The sequence below is a fragment of the Drosophila melanogaster genome, chromosome 3L, assembly GCF_000001215.4.
Source record: "Drosophila melanogaster chromosome 3L".
NCBI classification, from domain to species: domain Eukaryota; kingdom Metazoa; phylum Arthropoda; class Insecta; order Diptera; family Drosophilidae; genus Drosophila; species Drosophila melanogaster.
The window spans coordinates 16,627,376-16,648,424 of NT_037436.4; the positions used below are offsets into that span (position 1 = coordinate 16,627,376).

The window sequence follows — 21,049 nt, forward strand, 5'->3', positions numbered from 1 at the left end:
GCTGCCGCTGTTCTGATGGAGCTCGTCGTCGTCGTCGCCGTCGTAGTCACTCGCCTCCTCGCCAGCATCGTCATGATCATCGTTATCATCGTCATATTCATCGTCCCACACCTCGACGTCACCCACCTGAAACATGTGCTCCAGCGCATGGTGTATGCTCTTGAACGTGGGCCTGTCGGTGGCATCCCACTGCCAGCACTGGCGCATCAAGTCGTACACCTCCGGCGGGCAGCCTGGCGGTCGCTCCATGCGATAGCCCTTGTCTAGCTTGTGGTACACATCGGTCAGATCGATGGCCGGATACGGTGACATTCCATACGTGGCGATTTCCCACAGCAAGACTCCGAAGGCCCAAACGTCTGATTTGGTGCTAAACTTGTTGTAGGCCAGACCCTCCGGTGCGGTCCATTTGATCGGGAACTTGGCTCCGGCATGTGCTGTATACGTGTCGTCCCGCATCAAACGTGCCAGGCCGAAATCCGCCACCTTGACCAGCTTGTTGTCACCCACCAGGCAATTGCGGGCAGCGAGATCGCGATGAATGTAGTTGCGCGACTCCAGGTAGCTCATTCCCGACGCTATCTGAGTGGCCATGTACAGCAACGCTACTGCATCGAGCGTTTCGCGTCCGGCGGAGCGCAGGAAGTCCAACAGATTGCCGTGCGACATAAACTCGGTGATGATATAGAACGGTGGTTCTCTGGTGCAAACACCTGAAATAAGCAAACATATTTATGGCATTTCCTCTTGCTTCTTGCTTAGTAAAATTTTAACTTTAATTTTTAGTTGGTTACTAACCAATGAGCTGCACCAGATTAGGGTGCTTCATTTCCTTCATGATGGCCGCCTCTTCGAGGAAGTCCTTCAGTGCCATGGTGTCCTCCTTGAGCGTTTTAACAGCCACCGTATTGCCATACCGCTTCCAAACGGCCTCGTAGACCTCTCCGTACTGACCGCCGCCTAGCTTGTGCTTCATCATGATGTCCGTCCGGCAGATCTCCCACTCATCCGGCTCGGGACTCAGCGGAAAGACGGTGGGCTTGTTCTGCTTGGGCGCCGGATATAGGAGCGGTGTGATCAGGCCGTGACCCTCATGGGGCACGCTGTGATGATGCACCAGCTCGGCCAGAGTGTTAAACTTGGCCTCCTGGGTAACGAAGACTTTCCCATCGGGATCCTCTGAGATGCGGTAGTGATAGACGCGACCCTCGTATCTGTTTAGAAGAAGATGGGTATGGGGATATCACAATACAATCAAAGTTCCCACGAAAGATCCCATCTACGCACCTCAAACTGATGCTCCTTTGACCCGGTGAACTTTCACTTTCACGGACCAGGAAACTGCCATTGATTCCGGAGCTGAGAAGATACTCGGCGGCGTTGCGTGAGATAGGCCCGTGGTACCAGGAGTGCTTCTCCAGCGAATTGAGCGGCGTGACATAGTTGGAGGGCACCCATCCAACGTTTCCGGAGTCCGAGTGCGCCTCGCACCACTCCCCCGATTTGTTGTAGCTAAGTATGCGCACCTGCTCGCCTTTCTTCAGACTCAATTGATTCTCTCCGCCGGCTTGGAAATCGTATAGCGCCACAAAAAGTTGCGGATCATCCTCCTCGGGTCCGGGGGCCAGTAGGTTCTCCTTCGAGGTCCACCGATGGGCGGATTCAAACACGGATGTAGTCGAACTGTGACCACCGCCCAGGGAGGAGCCCTGCAGTCCCAGTCCACCGGAATCCTGCTGATGCTGCTGCAGCTCAGCGGCATCCGCCAGAAGAGAGGCCGCCGTGCTGCCGGCCGGAATGTGAGGTAATGGACGCGACTGCAGCAGGGCTTCTGTAAAGTAGAGACAAAGAGAAAATTATTATTATAAGATGGTAAAATATGAATTTAAAGTCCAAAAGCGTGGTTACACCGATTACGAACAAGCAAACCTTGGTTGTTTCCAATATTTAAGGGTCAAAAAAATAAGATGGTTTAATAATTATACTATCTGAGGTCATGGTTAGCGGCAAATTGATTACAATTGCCAAAGTTACACTTGCTTTGTTTGCGGTTTCAAAATCTAATCTAGAAGGTAGCTCGTGTTTTTATAGTCCTTGCTCTGTTACAAATTGTACAATTACATTTTAATTGAACTTCGATGATAAATTTTGTGCGATTACACGCCATTCATTAGAGGCATCTTTGCAAATCGCTTTTATTTTTTAAAGGTGTAGTAAGAAAAGACAATGCAGGTAAACCTGTTTCTTTTCGAAGAATGCGGGCAATTTGTGGAGCAAGTGCTGGCCAGCGGGGAATGGGGAGCGCAACTCCGTGCTCCATTGAGGGAATGGAATAAATTATGCATTAAGCGGAATAAAATTACACAAATCGTGGCCTACCAGCCAGCCAGCGGTGGACCAGGAATCCCTCAACGAGGCATTTTATTGTGGGAAGTTCTAACTGATTGTCAGTCGGTTGTCGGATGAACCCCCCACCCAATGTCGTTCTTTTCTTCCGCCTCCCACACTCTCTTTTTTAACTGGGTATCCATAGCAGGAATGCTTTCCAAATCTGTGGGATGCATTCCGACAAGGGAACGATTTTTTGATAGACCTTCAAAGGTTGAGCAGAACAGATTGTTAGCCAAGAATTATATTGTATCATATTAAAAAGGTATCTACTAGTCGACACACATCACCTGCCAGCCCATTTTCCTGTACAATGTTGTTCTACAGAATATTGCAGACCATTTCGAGATGAAGTTTCGCTTGATAGACTGCGCCAACTTGTCAGATGCAAAAACCTGTCCGAATCAAGCTTCTATAATAGGGTACCTCTTTGGAATTAAACCAGACTTTCGCCTCAATGTCCCCTTCGAAATAATTGTACAAATTTACATATTTCCCCATTATTATTATTATTATTCTTTTTTGAGTGCGTGCGAGTTTTTTGTTTGACCAAAGCAAACACTTCCGCTGCACAAAAGTTCTCCACTTTCATGGACACAATTGTGCATAAATTTTTGGGTGAAGTGGAAGTCATTCAGTGGCCGGGAATCGGGAATCTTTGGTCTGCGGTCGGTGTGCTAAGCAGTCATAAACCGATCCAAATCATATTGTAACGCATTTGAAAAGGGTTCCCCATCGCACACTGTTAATTTATGCGCGCGAGACAGGAAATATTAATAGCGAGTAATAGGTGTGTGGAGTGGGTTTTTCGGGGGTATAAAAGGGAATAATATATCGGGACAGATTAGAGCGGAAATGTACGCTTCACCAATGGTGGTCTGTCTGCCTGTCTAAATCCCGCAACCAAATATTAGCCGCTGAATATACATATACACCCACTTTCTATGCAATCTCGGACATTCAATTTTAAAGTATTTATGTATGTTGTTGGGTCCATGAGTCATGTGGGCAATTGTTTTACTGGGCGCGGGTATCGAGAATACTTTAGTATTGACTCAGTTTTTAGGGGTAATCGTGGAAGTCTAGTGATATTAAGTCAGCTTGGGATGTTGCATAAAATCGAATTATCATAATTGTATCTAAGCGGATTTAATAGGAAACTTATAACGAGCTAGTTAGTCTGAATCTAAGCGATTCAGTTTAGTTTAGTTCAAAAAATATGAATACTAATAAAATATTTAGGCGAATTTGATAAGTTGATTATCCCTTCACATAAGTTATTTTGGATTTTTATGTCACAAAGAATGATTAACATCATTGAGTACAAATATGACTAAGTACCATAGGAAACAAAAAAAGATTTCAAAATATATTTATGTCGTTCGAGTTCTAAGAACTTGATTTCTCTCAAATGCGAAGAACAGATGCCTTCTCATCACTGTTTATAAACCCCCAATATTATCGTGCAATATATGTATAACGAAAATACCCCAATCATCGGTTGGGAACCGCTCTTTAATTATTTAGAATGACACTTCTCATGCGGACTTTACATTGGAATTTTCTTCTTTATTTTTTTTTGGATGGTGTGTTGAAGTTTTTGTGATTGTTACCTAAGTTCATGTGATATTTGCCTGGATGGCCGCGAAAAGAGCTGTGCTTGGTACCTGCAGAAACAGAAAGAAATAGAAAGATTTTGGGTGAGAGGCAAGTTGTCAGCCGACTGGTAATCTGGTAGTATCTATGAATAGAGCAGGCAGTTTTTCATGTTATCATCTAATGACGATGGGCGGCAAATGCGATGAACTACAATGGTAGACCGAAGGGGCTCAAAACAAAGAAACAAACTTTTACAAACAAAATCAAAAGATGAAACTAAATTAAATACAATTATCTTAGTCATAACTCTAGGTAAGTAATAGAACACAACACATGTACAGCGAACTATGTATGTATATGTATGTACATATATACAGTTAGCGGATGGCTGACATCAAAAGCGAAGAGACATTACAGAATTAGAGGGTCTTGCAACCGCAGAAAGGCCAATTAGCGACCCGGCCAGAACAAGAAGAAGAGTAATAACAACAGCAGCCAGATGATGGCTTCAGTAAGTGCGGTAATTTCTCAGACGAGTGAAAAGTATCTCAGTGATTCTGGAAAGTCCATAGTGCGAGTGTGTGTGTGTGTGCACACTGAAAGATGTGTTATTGTTTTATTTTAAATTATAGCATATTTGTACATTAACACTTACACAAATTTTTTACACATGTTTTACATACATTTAAGCTAATAAGCGTGGCCATTCCCAATTGCTGGAAAATATATATTTTTTGTAGTGTAACACGCCCCCTAGACATTTGACAAAAAAAAAAAAGGGGGAGTGTGTAGAAAAGAACGGTGGAATATATGCCCCATTCAGAGAACTTAAGCTGCTGCTCAAGCGGAATGGGTCCAATGAACTTTAAAGTCACAAAAATTCTACACATGTTGGGTGAGAAAGAGTCGGAGGTATGGCCAGAGAAAGAGACGGCGATAGAAACATGTCTCAAGCCATGCACATCCGCCATCTAGCGACTGCTTATGCAGGTTATTAGCGGCGAATTTGGAGCATCTCGAGCTGAGGGCTGATCACGAGTGAAATGATGCGCGGTACCGCTTTCCCACCCACTGGCATAACCGCACCACCCAAGCCCCCAATCCTCCAATCCTCCAATCCACCCACTTTCCGCCCGCAACTACTCAAAGACTAAAGTAAGTGTGTTGAGTAAGCACAGATTGGAATCAACCGCATCAGCAGTTGAGCCCCCTCTACAAACTATGCAACGATATAGAAACTACAGTAGTGCCTGCGAAACAAGAACTTATAAACTCAACTATATTTACATTTATAAGCAAACTGCAGAACTTCTAATCTGAGTATTAGTAGATTATCATTATCAACAACTAAGTCTAGAAAACTAGCTGGTCTGCACTTCTGCAATAAAGTACTATAGAAATATATACAAGTAGAATACTGAAACGCTTTTCATTACATCCTTGGTTCTAACGGATACTCATTGCGAATTGTATCTTGAGATTTCTGTAGTATCCGTCCTTTGTTTGACGGTCCGTCCTTGTCCGGCGAGCATTAAACTTGATGTGTCTGCCATTTGTTATCTGTGGATATAGTATGCTTTTCTCTTCGTTCCCCATCCAAATCGAGCTGCTTCAATGTGTGATTTATGGCAATGCATCTTTAGCTGCTCATTCATTATATCATTCGCTCAAGTCTGTCATCCATTCACACAGGCCATTCATGCACTTGTTCGTTCTTCTGCGGGTTTGATTTTTGTGGCACTTTTCTGGTTTGCTCGCATTTTTTTTTTCGCTCATTGCATTTCAGCACGTTCTGCTTTGGACTCTTAGTAGCTTTTTTTTTATTTCTACTCTATATTAGCTTTGTTCTTTTTTCTTTTTTTTTTCTACGTATTTTTGTGTTTTCAGCTCAAGGGCTTTTGTGACTTAACCTGGCAGGGATTTTCAGTTGGCCTCGGTGTCTCGTCTCCCATTTTTATCACCCCCTCACTTACTTTACTTGTCGGATTTCATTCACATTTTGCCTTTGGCCTCTTGGCCAGACATCCAGACGTTTATACATACAAACGAGTGTATAGTAACTGCACACATATATACAAATTAAGGGGCAGGGGGCGTGGCCAGTCAGCAGTAATAAACTTTTACGGTGTAAATTTAATTAGTCATTTCTCTGGCTTCCGTTGCAAACGCGGGTTCATGGGTAAAATGTAAGGGAATTCTCGGGGGTTTGATTTCAGCCTTTTTTCAGTCTTTCAATTTGATTAACTTAAAGGGCAAGACGCAACCCGATCTTAGTAAATAATGTTATGTAATTATATTTGACATTCAGAATCTTTAAATCTTAATTTAATAAAACTATATATAAACCTATATAAAAGACATTTTAAGTAATATTGTTAAGAAAAAGAACAAATTAATTATACTTTTTCCCGCTGAACAGAGTAGAAATGCATTTTTCATCTTTGTATGGCCTAATGATACCTTTTGAAGCGGAACTTTTGAACGGAACTTGAGATCATTAGGCTGGCAGACCCGATTAGAGCAGCAAATGCGCCCCGAAGGGAAATGGAAACCGGGGCTGGTTAATTAGGGAAACATGAAGAAATTAACCTACAAAGCCAAAGTTTTCCCTGCCCAACTTTTGAGAACAGCATATGGTTATCTGGGAATTTAAGTTTCCCGTTTAATGTTCCTTATTCGATATGGTTTGGGAAAAAAGCAACTGGTAACCGACGGGGCAAACATCCAACATGTAGGAAATGCAGGAAAAAATGTGAAAGAATTTAATTAGTTTCTTTTTTGTTTAGTTTAGTTTTTTGCACCCCTAGCCTTGCGATCAAGTTCCTCCCCTTTGCATTCAAGTGCGAAAAAAATGTTATGCGAAAAACTACAAGCAGCGAAAGAGATGGCGAGTGGCCAGAGCGAAACAGAAGATGCGCGAACAAAAGGAAAGTTATGTAAAGGCAAAGAGCCAGAGGGCCGAAGGATCTAAGGGGTGTCGGCGGTGCAGAGGTGGCCAGGACTTGGCCCTGCACTTGGCAAAAGGACCAAAGAAAAAATGTTAAATATGAAATCCACCCTTGGCTGACAAAGCACGAACCAAGCCCCTCGACATTCCCCCCCCTTTGGCCACAGGACATTTTACCACTTTTCTAAGGATTCCGCACTCAAGGCTCACTAGCCTACGTAACGCGGGCTCCGAGGGGAAAAGGACCAAAGTCGAGGGATGCATGCAACCTAATGTGACGTGCGTCGCAGCAGTCGATCTCACTCATACACTTAGAAATAGAAAAAAAAAACATTTCGCACTTAAAAGTGCATTTGAAGTGCATACTGCAAAGAAAATCATAATCACAATCAATAGGTTATATTCCAAGTACTTCATTATCATTTGAGAAGTACTCGAAATTTCCAATAATCTTTTAATGTTTATGCTTAAAGTGAGCTTGCTAGCAAAAGTGATAGCTTTTTGAAGTTAATTTTATTGAAAAACTCGTAGTTTTTCCGAGTGCACCCTCTCAGTTCCCTTAAGACCTGCATTTGCGAGGAGGAACTTGATGGAAATCAAGTGAGTGCAATAAATACATATTAAAGTGAGACAGACGACGGCGGAGCGAAAAAAAAGGTGGTACAAAAATCAATAATGAAAACCTTTTCCGCCACAGTCGGGCGATGAGTGTCATCCATAAAATCGCATCATCGCCAGCAAATTAATTGAATGCCAGCATCCAGGCCACCGGAGGACCCGAAATGCAGGCGCAGGGGAAATGGGTGGAGATATGAGGGATAAGGTGAAGGACAAATGATGCGACAAGCCACATGAATGGGCGTATACTGCACGGGAGGAAACGAAGCTGCCAATACCCTTTACAAATATTTCCAAGTTACAATGTTACAAAAAAGAAAGAAGAAAAATACCTTTAGCTTTCCAACACTTGAACATCTACGAGTGTATGTCCTAAGCTATATAGTAACTGATATGGCACACAAAACATTTGCAGGGTACTCGCCATGGGATTATGAAAAGGTAGCAATTTTGTGGCGAAGGTCCTATCGATCCATGTCCCCCCCCTATCATGTGCATCGCTATCCTGTCCTTGCTGCAAAGTTCACAAAGCTGCAACATTTTTGCCTTTCAAAAGGCTTTTCATAATGGGCAGGGGAAAGTTTCTTTCAAAGTTATCTCGTACGGAATCTGGGCCCTTGATATCGGCCAACTTTATCAATTACAGTCTGCAAGGTTCACAGGAAATTTCACCCATTGTGCCGTGATGGTGTCCATTATCACGTGACCGAGGGTCCGTCGTCTCCATGGTCTGGTCTAGTGTGAATGAAATTGACTTTTAATTGTCGACGATGACCAGAAAGCAAACAAAACAAGGCACAAAAACCATTGGCATGCACAATTTGTGTGGCTATGCAAATGACAAACAGAACGGGCCCAGAGAGCAGGGAAAAAGAAGAAGCTAATACGACGCGTTGGCCAAAGAGTCGGAATTCAATTGTGAGTGTCGAGTGAATGACTCACTCGGCGAACACAGTGCACACTGTGTGGAAAGAACGAGATATGTATGATTCGATCATGAAAACCTGAAGTGTTTAAGCTATTTGTATAATTTGCTAACAAGAAAGTTTCCAGGATTAACAGTAAGAGTCAGTGTGACCGTGCAATTTTTTTTTAAGCTCAAGCAGTGTTGGATATTTAATTTGAAAGTAGCCAATAGAGATTAAGTTATTTTCTTAAAATGTTTATAAAATAAAATAATGGTTTTCCATTATGAAACTTCCATCACAATAGCACCATATACAGAAGATAATACAACGCATTGTAATAATTTAAAGGTTGTTGGTTCTGACCACCGTACATTTTTTCTATGGACAGACTATTTGAAATTCACACACGATATTCATTCATGATTCTTTTTTTGTTTGTTTTCTGTTTCGGGCTTGGTATTCCTTCTTTCGTTTTTTGACCTGCCTTTTTTTATGGTTTCTGTGTATGCCGGTGCTCTGTTTTGTTTTGTTTATGTTTTATGGCTTATTGTTTATGGCCAAACGGGTGGGGAACAGGCATTTGTCATACGTTTTTTCCTAGATATTTGCACTTATTCATTTGCATGTCAGCTGGCAGGGAAACATACTCAAACATTTTGCGTGGGCATACATTTTTCAGATAATAAATTTGAGCAGGCGATAAAAAGCATTTGACCATTAAAATGTGTTTTCTTTTTTCCAGTTCTAGATAAACAAATATTAAAAGCTCTCAGGGGGAGATAAAACTCAAGTCAATGTAGAGGGCCAAAACAACAGATGGATGTGAGGAAGTCTCGGACACAATGATGGTGTTTCTGAATTATTTTCTCTGCATTCATGTGTTGGGAAAAGTTGACAGCCACAAAAAGAAGTCTTGAGTGCGTGGGCGGAAAACTCGCATTGTTTGGGAATTGTAAAAAACATATTCGACTCAAAGGTATAGATGAAACCTTGGGAAACTCCGCCTCGAGTTGAAAGCGTGCTTCAAATTAACCTCTGTCGCCTAGTTTTACGTAATTCCCCAATTGAAAGCAACCGAAAAATACACAGAAATAATGAAATTGAGAGATCGAAGTGCAACCAAACTTAAATGCCTGTACGTTTGTTTGTCCAAGCGTGTAATTACTTGTGTCAAATATACAAAAATGTGAATTTATCCACCTATCCAATCAAAGTTATCTCCGTACTCGGTAGACAAAATTTGATTTTTATCTTTATCTTTATGGCAGTCAGCCTAAAAGCTTTTTAATGCGCGCAATTTTCATAAGTTTTTTTTTTTTGTTGGCCCTTTTCTATTTTCTCTGGTTTTCCCCGTTCATTTCTATCATTGTCATTGTCGCAATAGCATTTAATACCATTTTACGTAACCCGCCGGTCACGTCCATCGCATATCCGTTCGTTTGTCTGGCTAATTGTTGGATAATGACAACGAATTTCCCCCGAAAACAAAAAATCATTTAAAACTCTTTGGGTGCGATGCATAAATTATACAACTTTAATAATTACGATACGATACGATTTTCTGCCTCAAAATGTTTAGCAACTATAAGAATATATAAAATATTGAATTTTTATATTATTTAGCATTTAGTACTTCCGCATTTATAGCATTTAATGCGGTTTTTCTTTGTCCAACTAATGTTTACATCATTCCGCGTCTTACCGCATTGTAAATTAACAAATTTTTGTTCATACTAATTACGCACTAAAAAAAAAAAACAAGTCAGAAACAAAGTCACCGTTTTCACTTTTCTCGCCTGTCTGCTTTTATAATAATAATAATAATTACCATTTTCACAGCTAATGATTTTTCATTTCAGGTGTCTGCTTTTTCAACTATTTTTCGCTTTTATTCATGCTTATTTTTTATTCCATGATTTCGTTTTTCATTTTTCGGCGCTTAACTTAAGTCGAGCGTGGAGAAGTGGGAAATTTGTTGTAAAATCGCTGAAAACCTCTTATATTTTGTCTGGCCGCCATGAAAATGATTGATCGATTGAGTCAGCAATTAACAGAGTTGTTACTCAAATTTGATTTGTTTATTTTCAGTGGTCAATGGAATTGAAATGAAAATGAAAATCGAAAAGCCAGTGCAAAGTGAAAGTCTAGCACTTGTGCTGATTTTTCTCACCTGCTGGTACAACCAACGAAAAGGTGAACGAACGATTGATAAGGATTGCACAAGTAATTAATGACTCGACAGTTTCGGCTTAGTTTTTCCCATTTCCCAGCAAGTTGTTGAGCATTTCGAAAGCAATTCGGCTTTTCCCACAGCTAAATTTCGCCCGACTGATTGAAATCTTCACTTCATTTCTCTCTGTTTGCGACAGGACAAGTTCTTCGAGGGAAAAAGGTTCGTTTATCGCGATTGTGAGAACAGAATGCGAAATCAACTAGGAAAAAGGGTCGGAAAGTCTGGAAAAATTGAAAAGCCAGAGACGGGGAAAACTATTTAAAGCCCAGGTGAAGAAGGCAGCAGAGGAATGATATCTATGATGAGTGCATAAAAGAACCATCTTGGTGATTCATTTACTTCATTTTCTGCCATTTTTTCTTTTATTTTTTTTGCTGCCCGCTTCCTTTTCTGCTCTCGGTTTCTTTTTCTTGGAAGCAAGTGCAATTGCTATAAATGAAATGAAACGGACGACGACGACGACGAACGGAGCGTCAGGCTGCCGCGGATGTGGATGTCGTTTAAATATTACCAGACGGCATAAAAATTGACAGACGTCGTCGCCAGACAAAGGCCAAACAAACTTTTGAATGAACCATCCAAGCGGAGCATTAAAAAAATCCTAAAAACGAAAGCCCGAAACAAATACCCTTGTTGTACTTCAGTTAAAAGTCGTCGGGGTGTTTCGTTACAGTTCGTTCTTTCTTTAAAAAAAAATGTAAGGATCAAAGTTTAGTCAACGGTTGGAATAAAAAAATCTGAGTTTACCTTGATTTATTACAATAAAAAACTTATTTTTGTAAGAATCACATAGCTAAATACTCCTCTTAAAGTAGAGATTTCATATTGATATATATTTTTTTAATTTTGAAAAAAATTTCCACTTAGAAAATTTTATTTTAAAGAGTATTAAAAAAAGGCACGAGAATAAGAGGAAGTGACGTACATACGAAAGCCGGCAAGGCAATTAAATGAATTAATTTTCGCATTAATTCTGAACATATTTGAAAATTGCTTTGTGAACTTAATAAAATTGACGGCTCATATTTTCGGTTATCACTTGTTTTTAGGCATATTTTGGCAGCTTCATGTTTTCGTTCAACGGTTCACTGACCACCGCGAGAAAGAGACAGGACTATGTGAAGTGAAAAGGACAGCTTTAGCGCCATGAAAGAGAAGGAGGCATTTCTTTGTTGCGAACCCACCGGCAAAACAGACAAACAGGTTTCACCTTCTTTCTCTTTCTCTTTGCACTTGCATTTGTTATGCTTTTTCTTTTGCACACATTTCTTTTCTCTTTGCTTTTTAAGCGGTTGGCAATTTTATTAATTTGTTTGGCCAAAAAGAAAACAAACAGAATTTGGAGCCGTCCATTTCAATGGTTTGGAGAGAAACTGATAAGCCGTCCAAGAGAATTGGTCAAATTTCACCAATGTTTAAATGGGGTGAAATCGCAATTAGGGGATATTAATGGCAGGTGGGAGAAAATTAAATGCAAAAGAAATTGGGCAGAATCATTAGCTGGCTTAAAGAAATTAATTTGGCATTGGCCCTATATTATTGTTATTTTTAATGTGCATTGGTAGAACAAATTGTAAGAATGTTAATATTATTTCTAAAATAAATAAAGACTTCTTAAGCTAATCGTATTTTAAGTTTTAGTAAGAGCAGGCATAGAACAAGCTATAAATAACATTAATATACTTTATTACTATATCTTCAGTTAGCGCAAATCCCAGTTTGAAGTTTTAAATAAAAGTAAGCAGCTTTAAGCTCCATTATACAGCTCTATTTGTGCGAATGTTTCGCACTTCGCACTCCATTCATTTCACACCTCATTTGTGGGGAACTTCTTCTTCCACTTCTAGGGGATTATTTGCCCCACCTGGGAAACTGGAGAAGAATTCAATCAACCTGCTGCAGCTGGTGCCTTTTTTTTGCAGCTCTTTTTGCAGAGATTACTTCACGCTGCAAACTCACAATCTGGAGCTTGAACTAAAGGTGCCTATATACATGCATACATATTGTATGAAAGTCACTGCAAGTCGGAGATCCAAAGTTGTGAACGTGCCATGCTGCCCCCTTTTGCCACCCACCTCACCCTCCCCCTCAACCGGCATTGCTGCCACCACCCCCCCTTTAGAGAACCCATGAGATCGCATAAACAGTTGCAATTGCGAACGTGATTGGAGCGAATGCAATTCAACCTGCAGATAGAAGGCAGGCACTGCAACCGAGAAGAGAGAAGCCGACTCGAAATCGGTATTGGAATCCGATTCTTTATACTTCTCATGGCTCAATGATGGATTCAATTCCCGCAAAGACAAGAACCACAAACTGGTTTCCAATCGCCTTCGGCTCCAACACAGTAAGCACTCAGGAAATTAGAGACTTTCAGATACAGTTTGATGTCTATCTATCTATATCACACACAATTTTGGCATTTTGAACTTCGATTTGGGTGGGTTTTTTTTAGTTTGTTCAATAGTTTGTATTTAGGCTCTTTTTCTTTGCCTAAAGTAAACACTAATAATTTAGTTAGAAAAATACCCAAACCAAATCCCCAGAAAGATAAGCCACTGTATTTGCTCAATGGGCCAAACAAAGTTGTTTATGTTTGTGGTGCCATGCACTGGGTGCAATAAACATAAATAATAATATATAAAAGAGAAAAGTTTTATTTGCTGATTTATATGACCTTGTTGGCTTGTTTAACACAGAGACAGAGTGAGCGAGAGGGCAAACACTCAATTTAATAAACAAAATGTGGAAAAAAGGGGGGAGGGGGCACAAAGCAGAGGGAATTTGTATTTGCCTTCGGCGATTGCAAGTTAAACACTGAAAATAAGTATGGCAAATACATCAAGTGGAGCAATTCCCCCCCACCACCCCATCAATATGCTATTCATGTCCAAACCACAGAGAAATAAAGACTTTCCTGCACTGTTGTGTCAATCAATCAATCAAGTGGCGTCAATACTTATGACCTCAAAGCTAAAAAATGAATAGAGAGAATCGTATCGGGGTGAAAGAAACCTCTTTGGCTTCTAATTAGTTGCCGTTATACTTGGGGCATCTATGCGTATTCCCCACTCTTGGAAAAAAATATATTTTCTTTTACAACTTCTGTTTGTTTTTCTCCAATTTCCCTCATTTTCGTCAGCTAATTTATGCAAAGCATTTTCAATGGGGCGAAAGACCTCGGGGGAACAATCTCCAGAAATAAAATGCGGGCCAGAGTTTCGGTGGGCGGAAACGTTTGGAGGGGCGTGGTCGCGGAAACGCTCCACTGGGAATGCGAAATTAAAATAATGAAGACGAGGGCACATTACATAAAACCAAAGTTAAGCAATCAACCGAACATAATGTCACATGAATGAGGAAAATAGACTTTAAAGTGATTGGGGAAATTATTGAAACGCTGGTGATGTCAGATTTATGATGATCTATGGCCATATAAACAGATCGTAAAGTTTTAACTTAAGTCACTGGAATGTCCGAGTTCCTAATAGATTAATTTGTTTGCACGAAATTTGATTGCAGCAATTTAAGTCCCGCAAAAATTCTTTGTATTAAGAAAAGCTGGCTATGCATAAAACTTTACCGTTATTTGAGCCACTGACAGCTGTTCGACGACTGTCTAATTGGAATTTGAACAGCTGTTGGCGCTACTTTGTTTTTCCCATTGGATTGACACACCCATATATGAAAGTGGGCGGGAGTGGGGAGCTCAAGAAGGAGGAGGAGGTCATATTAAGCAACTAGAAATGGAAGCGCACTGCTCTAAAAATAGAAACATAAAAAAAAACATCAAAGCGCAGGGCATGCAATCATCAAAAAAAAAACAAAAAGAACAAATAGAGGCCGATACCGAAAGAACATGGAGCACGAAAGGATTTACGAGCTTGATCGAGAACAGGAACATCCACAGAAACTATGTATGTATGTACATATACATATATATCTCGCCTGGTGAAATACCGCGCCAGAAAGGGATGGCGCACATGCAAAATAAACTCACGAAGAGTTGTGCACTTTGTTGCTGCCCTGGTGAAAGTCAGGGGCGCGGTCAAAGGTCAGCGAAGAGGGGGCGCCATAAAACAGATAGATTTATGCGCGCAAAAAGAGAAACAATAAGCACACTTTTTGCAGAAGAACCAGTGTACTTATATTTAATATTCAAGCTAAACCAATTATGTCAATACCATTAGTAATCGTAGAAGAATTTATTTCCTTCATATAACAAAGTACGAAGATTAACAATTTGTGAATTTACTGAAACTTTTTTAATGCTTATTCTATTCATTACATTTCATCATAATTAATTAAAAACTATTTACCCATAGATATTTAATTTTTTAACTCTCGTATCAACGTAATCTTCTTATTATTTGAAGACCCCCTTCGGTTCGCCATCTCAACTACGCCCCTTGATCAGCGACGACTCCTCCAACTTTCAATCTCTGTCAGCGCCAAAGGAAATTGTATAAAAACGACAATAACAACTGAAAGCATGGAAGATACACATTTCGTTTTGGGGCTAATAATAGAAGTGCAGCCGCGAAAGAGAAAAGACTTGTGGTACAAAGTGGTAATGGAGACAACGCCTTCGATATGGGGAACAACACCCCCCCGCCTTTCGCTCCCTCCCCCCTCCCTGATTTCCCTTTCTCTGAGTGCTTTATTATTATGACAATTATGTTTGAGCACATAAAATCATTGGGGAAATATTTATGCGACGTCTACATTATTCCGTTTGTTTTTTGGTTATTGAGGGGTTTTTGTGGGGTGATAGGAAAAGTCGAAGAGTAAACATAACTGCTCCTTGCCGCGTCACCTGTGTGCCACCTGACTGGCCCGCCCCCCGTTTTCTCGCCCCTTTTCCTACCAATTAGCCTTGTGAAAAGTTCATTTGCCCCGGCTCATAATTTGCCGCTTGCATGTCAGCAAAGTGAGACCAACACAACACTCGGATTTCCCTGCTTGTGCGAAAAAGATAGAGGAGAGTACACTGTACACTGCGAGAAAATCTGAGATGAGAGTTTTCAATGCTTCTACAGAAGGCTCAAGAAAATTTTGAAAGTTTATAATTTGGTTAAATTCTGATTTCAAAGTGGCATAATGTATTAGTTCTCTTGAGTTCCTAATGCTTACCGCTTACATTGCAATTCAGAATTACAATTAATTTACAATGTAGACATGCATACATTTTTCAAAGTGTAAAATGTATTATGGTCAAAATAAATTGCAAACCAATCCAGGTAACTGTAAATGGTTATCAAACAACACTTGTTAAATTCCAAAATATTTTGATGATATAGCAAAATGACTGGTTTCAAAATACAGAAAAGTTGTGGAATTTGTAAAACATATTTTCTTTTGCAAGTGCAGGGACAAACGCACTTTATGCACATTTTCTTTCTCCTCGATGGAAAGAGTTGTGGCTTCTCTCCCACTTGAGTCTATTTTTGAGTCGTCAACTTGCGTGAGTTGGTTGCAAAGTGGTGGCTACGGTGGCCCCGGGTTTCCAGCAGTGCTGCATTTGCAACTGCAATTGGCAACTCCATTGAGGCGTCTCCAACTGATTATGCATCTGCATCTGCACCGGTTCTATGGTATTTTCCCAGGGCGACACACAATCCAACAATCCCTTGGCCAATGCAACTGCCGCCCCAAAGTATCTAATTACATTGTATCGCATTACGACCAACAACAAGGTTATGAAATTGCAATTGCAATGGCAACTAGCACAACGCCTACGCCTTCTGAACATTGCTTTTGCTACGTCGTAGCTGGATTATTAGTCTAAAAAATGTCATATTAATTTCTTATCTTTTAAGAAGCCTTAAAGCACTGTAAAGCCTAAAGCACTGTAATAAGCCGAAGAATTTCATTCACTTTGTTTTTTATTTCTGTTACATTCTGTTAATTAGAGCAAGAGAAATTTATGCCATTTTTTAATTTTTGAGACTGCAAATTTATTTAAAAATCTAAAAATAATAGAGCTTTAACACCTTTGCTTGTATTTATTAAGTGCCTTAATTGTTTACTTGAAGATAACAATATGCACACAAGTTCTTAATACTTAACGATGTGTTTACTATTGTAATATTGTAGTTTCAACAATTACTTAATGGTTTTATCCCACTGTGCCTAGTTACGTGTGTGGTGGGTGGATTTAACTTTGATTGAGTCGGAGAAGCATAGCGCGACTTTCCCCCCAAATTCGCCCACTTAAAAGTCCGAGATCCACCCGGACTGACAATTGCGGTGAGTCCGGCTGGCTGGCTTTCCGTTTCGGTTTTTGGGATTTGTGCTGCCTTGTAATCTGCTGAGCCAGACACACCGTTTTTACATTGTAATTCTGTAATTGCATTTCGCAGGCCAGACACACGAAAAAGGCAATTGCAGGCCCCCATTTCGACCTTTTTGGATGATGAGACACACACAGACTCTGCTAGTTTGGCAAATAGATGTGCATTTTCGTTGGCGAATTTTCTGTGTTTTTCTGGGAAATAACACCGCACGAAGCTGGAAAATGTCGTTTGTTTGTTTTCCGATGATGGTCACATACATATGTACATATGTATTGCATCGCACGGAGCGATGACTCAATAGTAGCGTCAATAAATATTTATATGAAAACCGGCTTATCAGCGTACCAGCTGAGAGATTGACTGAACTTAATGCACACAATAAGCGACTAATTATAATAAAAATAGCATTAATTGATTACAAATTGCTTGGTGAGACGGAAGCCTCTGCGAGAGCGAGATAAGAAATGGCTTCCAGTTGAGAAGAGCAAGAAGAAAAATCTACAGCTTATTGTAAATCATCTGGGAAAAGTGGCTCAGCTTGGAGTGCCAAGGAAAAATCAATACTTTGGCCAAGCCATTCGTTTGGGAGATGAATAGTTTGCAAAAGGAAGTATTTACATCAAAAGTTAAAAAGTAAAATAATAAAGGATTAAATTTCAATTTTCGAACTTAAGCAAATTTATGGATTTAATACATTTAGGAACAGATTGTCGCGCGTGTAAATATCAAAACTCGGAAAAGTCCACTTTCAGTTTGAAACAGCTGTTGCGAAAATGGCTTGCAATTGTCAGGGGAATAAGGCAACACGATTTCAAGTTAAAAAACTACCTTACTATTAATACGACCCTCGTCATGTATTCTCATACATAGTTATGCTTTTTGTTAAAAAAAAAGTTCTACCACTGAGTCTGCGTAACTATTATAACCTGACAAATGTTTTTCCGGTAGTCTTGAGAAAATCCCGAATGCCACCCGATTGTGGGTCCTATTGTGGTAGGACTTCGTCGACATGGACATAAAAAAGCTATTAGAAACGGCAAATGTCTCCCAATAAGTGGGTGTGCGGAAAATGCGGAAACGGGGAGGATGTAAAGAAAAAATTATGCAGCTTGGCAGGGCAAATAATGGAAAAGTATTAGACAAAAAAATGAGGCAAATAAAAATGTGCGTGAGTGCGTGAAGGGCAGGAAAAATGCAAGGGGAAATGCGGAAAAGTGGAGGAAATGGCAATATGTCAGCGGGGGTGGGATAACGGTGTTGTGGGTCGCAATTTCAACCACTGTGCGGGTGGCAGGGATAAGGGTGCCACGAGGAAGGCCGAAGGATAAAGGATGATGGAGAGCACGAATGCGGATTGAAACCGCCCCAAGCAGCACAAAAACAACAGCAACGCGTGCTGCTCTCTCTCTTTTCTCTTCTCTCCTTCACTTTTCTTTCTCATTCATTCTCCTTCTCTCCAGTAAACAAAAGCAGCGGAAAAGCAACAACAAGTATGAAACTAGCCGGCAATAACAACAATAATTTCCTATATAATCGGAAGAAATGGAGGAAAAAAGAAATTGGCTCAATTGGAAAGCAGCGTATATAGAGGAAGGGCGGGGATCATAAAGAAGGAGAGAGGGGGAAAGGGAAAGCCGAGTGGACTGCACTTTATGAACAATAAATACAACACTGTGCAGCCCAAACTGGCAGATAAATCAAAACTTACATGATATTTACAAAAGAGATTTAATGGCAAGAGCACGCTTAAAAAAGCATTTTTTTATTGAAAGTACCCCCATTGAATAAGTTTTTAGTTACTGATTTCTTGAATGTCCTTAAAAACTGTTGTATGGAATATCAAAAGATTTCATCACGAATTGAAATGATTGTGGTGGATGTGAGATAACACAACTCTGAGCAATTGGCAATACAGCAACAACAATTTCCATGTATAATAAGAAAAGTCACAATACTATGATGGAATTTACACCTGAGTTTGGAGGCTGCATGCAATTTTTTACAATTAGTGTGTAAGTGAATGGGACCTCCAAATGTATGCATGTTTGTGCATCCTCTGACTTTTATATGTATGTTACACAACACTTATACAGATCGATTTGGTCCAGATGATTTCTACGATTGATGCCTTTTTAACTCAAACTACAATGTGCAAGAAAATAATTCTAAGATCCAATGTAAAAGAAGAAACACCAATGAGAAATAAGTCAAGCTTACAGAAATCGAAACACAAAATGATCAAACCACTAAATAACTTCGAATAGAAAACAAAATTTTAGTGCACACCTAATTTTATAAAAACGATTTTGATTGAGCGTGCACTATGTACAGACGTTTTTCGTTTAATTTGACTTAACAAGGCTTTCAAATTTTGAAAATATGCTTTTTGCTCTGTGTACTTAGCATGCTTTCGATGCCTGTTTTCCAACACTTGCAGGAACTTACCGTTATGCTCGGTGAATATGTTGAGACCCACGGTGGGATTGCAGCGTGCATCCTTGTGTCCGCCACTACGCTGGCTCAGCCCCGATCCGGATCCGCCACCGCCTCCGCCCGATCCGCTGCCACTGGCCACGCCGGAGGACGAGGACTTGATGCGGGAGCCACGGAGCGTGGAGCCCCCGCCGAGGGGGGCGCTGCTGACGCCGCTGGAACTGGAGATGCAGTGGGGGGAAACGGAGGCCACTGGGCTGCTGGAGAGGCCGATGCAGCTGACGGGGGCCCCCGAGCCGCCTCCTCCCGAGTGGGCGCCCCTGTCCTTGCCCTGCTGAGCCCCCATTTGCCAGTGGGTGGTTGGGTGGTTTTTCGCTCTTGCGCAGCAACAACAACTTGTACACTTTTCTCTCTCTTCTCTCGGCTCCTGCTGCTACGGCTTATTCGCTTACTACTACTACTTATTATTTGCTTTGCTTTTCTTGTTATATACTTCAGCTTTAACTCTTCTCTCTTGGCCTTTTGCTCAATTATTTGCCGTTTTGCCTTTTGCTTTGCTTTAATTTATTTCACACACACACACGCACACATTTTTCTTTCTCTTTCTGCGTTTTTGGAGTAGACAAAAAAGATTGGAGACACTCACGCACACACAGAAGTACACACGCACGGAGGAAAAAGGAAGTTTGCGATTTATCTGATTTGTTGTTCTAGTGGCCGCTCAGGTGCAATTGCGAATTTGCAGCATGTTGGTAAAATGTTGTGTCGGCAAACTTCTTGTCGACGGCTGGGAGGCTGGGTGAGCTTAACTGGCGAGGGGGGTCTCAAAAACACGCCCTGAAAATGCACTTTGTCTTGCGCCTCCGCCTCTGGCTTCACCTCTCTCTCTTGCTTACGCTCGCCTGCTCTGTTTTTTACGGTTTAATTGATCCGCAGGCTGATCCGCTGAACATGGCAAATTAATCGGTTTTCGCGACGATATAGCTCTATCTGATCTGCTAGCGTTGCTTGCTGATTTATCTACATCTGTGCATTTTTTCCACGCACCGCGACGGATCGAATTGGAATCCAACTTGCACTCGTGTGACCGCTTGTCGGTCGTTTAAACATACCCTACTTGGCAGCATACCGATAGACGTATCGATATTGATAATAAATGCTTAGTACTTACGAACGCGTTGGCAGCGCTAGTTTGGTAAGAAACTCGGCTAATGCAATATGATGGGTGCGCGACACGGACTGGTTGGGTGGTTAACTTAGCTTAGTAAGCCAGTGCTTAAAAACTCCATGATTGTGAACACTAATTTTTGGTTGTTCAAAAAAAAATTAAATTCAAACGTTTAAAACACATAATTTGAATTAAAAGAATCTTGATATAGCTTTCTAGGAAAAGTTTATTCTCTTTAGATTTTCAATGCAATGCAACTTATAACATTATCTTTAATTTTTCATGGATACACTTCGAATTTTTTCGACTATTGCGTCAACCCTAGTTTAGTTTATTGATTTTAAGAGAAAACTGACTCAAATCAAAATGTAATTGACATTTAAAAACATCGAATAATCAAGCTACGGTTTTTATAATATGCCTTTAGATGTATTCATAAATTCCCATTTAGCCCGACTA

At 40.6% G+C, this 21,049-nt stretch overlaps 1 protein-coding gene across 10 annotated transcripts in view; it reads right to left on the reverse strand.

Annotated features, from left to right (window-relative positions):
• The window catches only part of Abl (Abl tyrosine kinase), a 32,017-nt gene extending 11,510 nt beyond the window's left edge, over positions 1-20,507 (reverse strand). For 5 of the 10 annotated variants that reach the window (NM_001104153.3, NM_001275034.1, NM_001275036.1 and 2 more), the window contains exons 1-5: positions 19,435-20,507; positions 4,002-4,055; positions 1,288-1,831; positions 799-1,214; positions 127-713 (exon numbers count right to left, since the gene is read on the reverse strand). In NM_001104153.3, the coding sequence (NP_001097623.1) occupies positions 127-713; positions 799-1,214; positions 1,288-1,831; positions 4,002-4,055; positions 19,435-19,768 (1,935 nt within the window). In that variant the 5' untranslated portion in view covers positions 19,769-20,507. The remainder of the gene's footprint in view (positions 1-126; positions 714-798; positions 1,215-1,287; positions 1,832-4,001; positions 4,056-19,434) is intronic. The other 5 variants (NM_001300156.1, NM_001275035.1, NM_080104.3 and 2 more) reach the window with 1 other exon arrangement.
• Between the last annotated feature and the right edge of the window lie 542 nt (positions 20,508-21,049).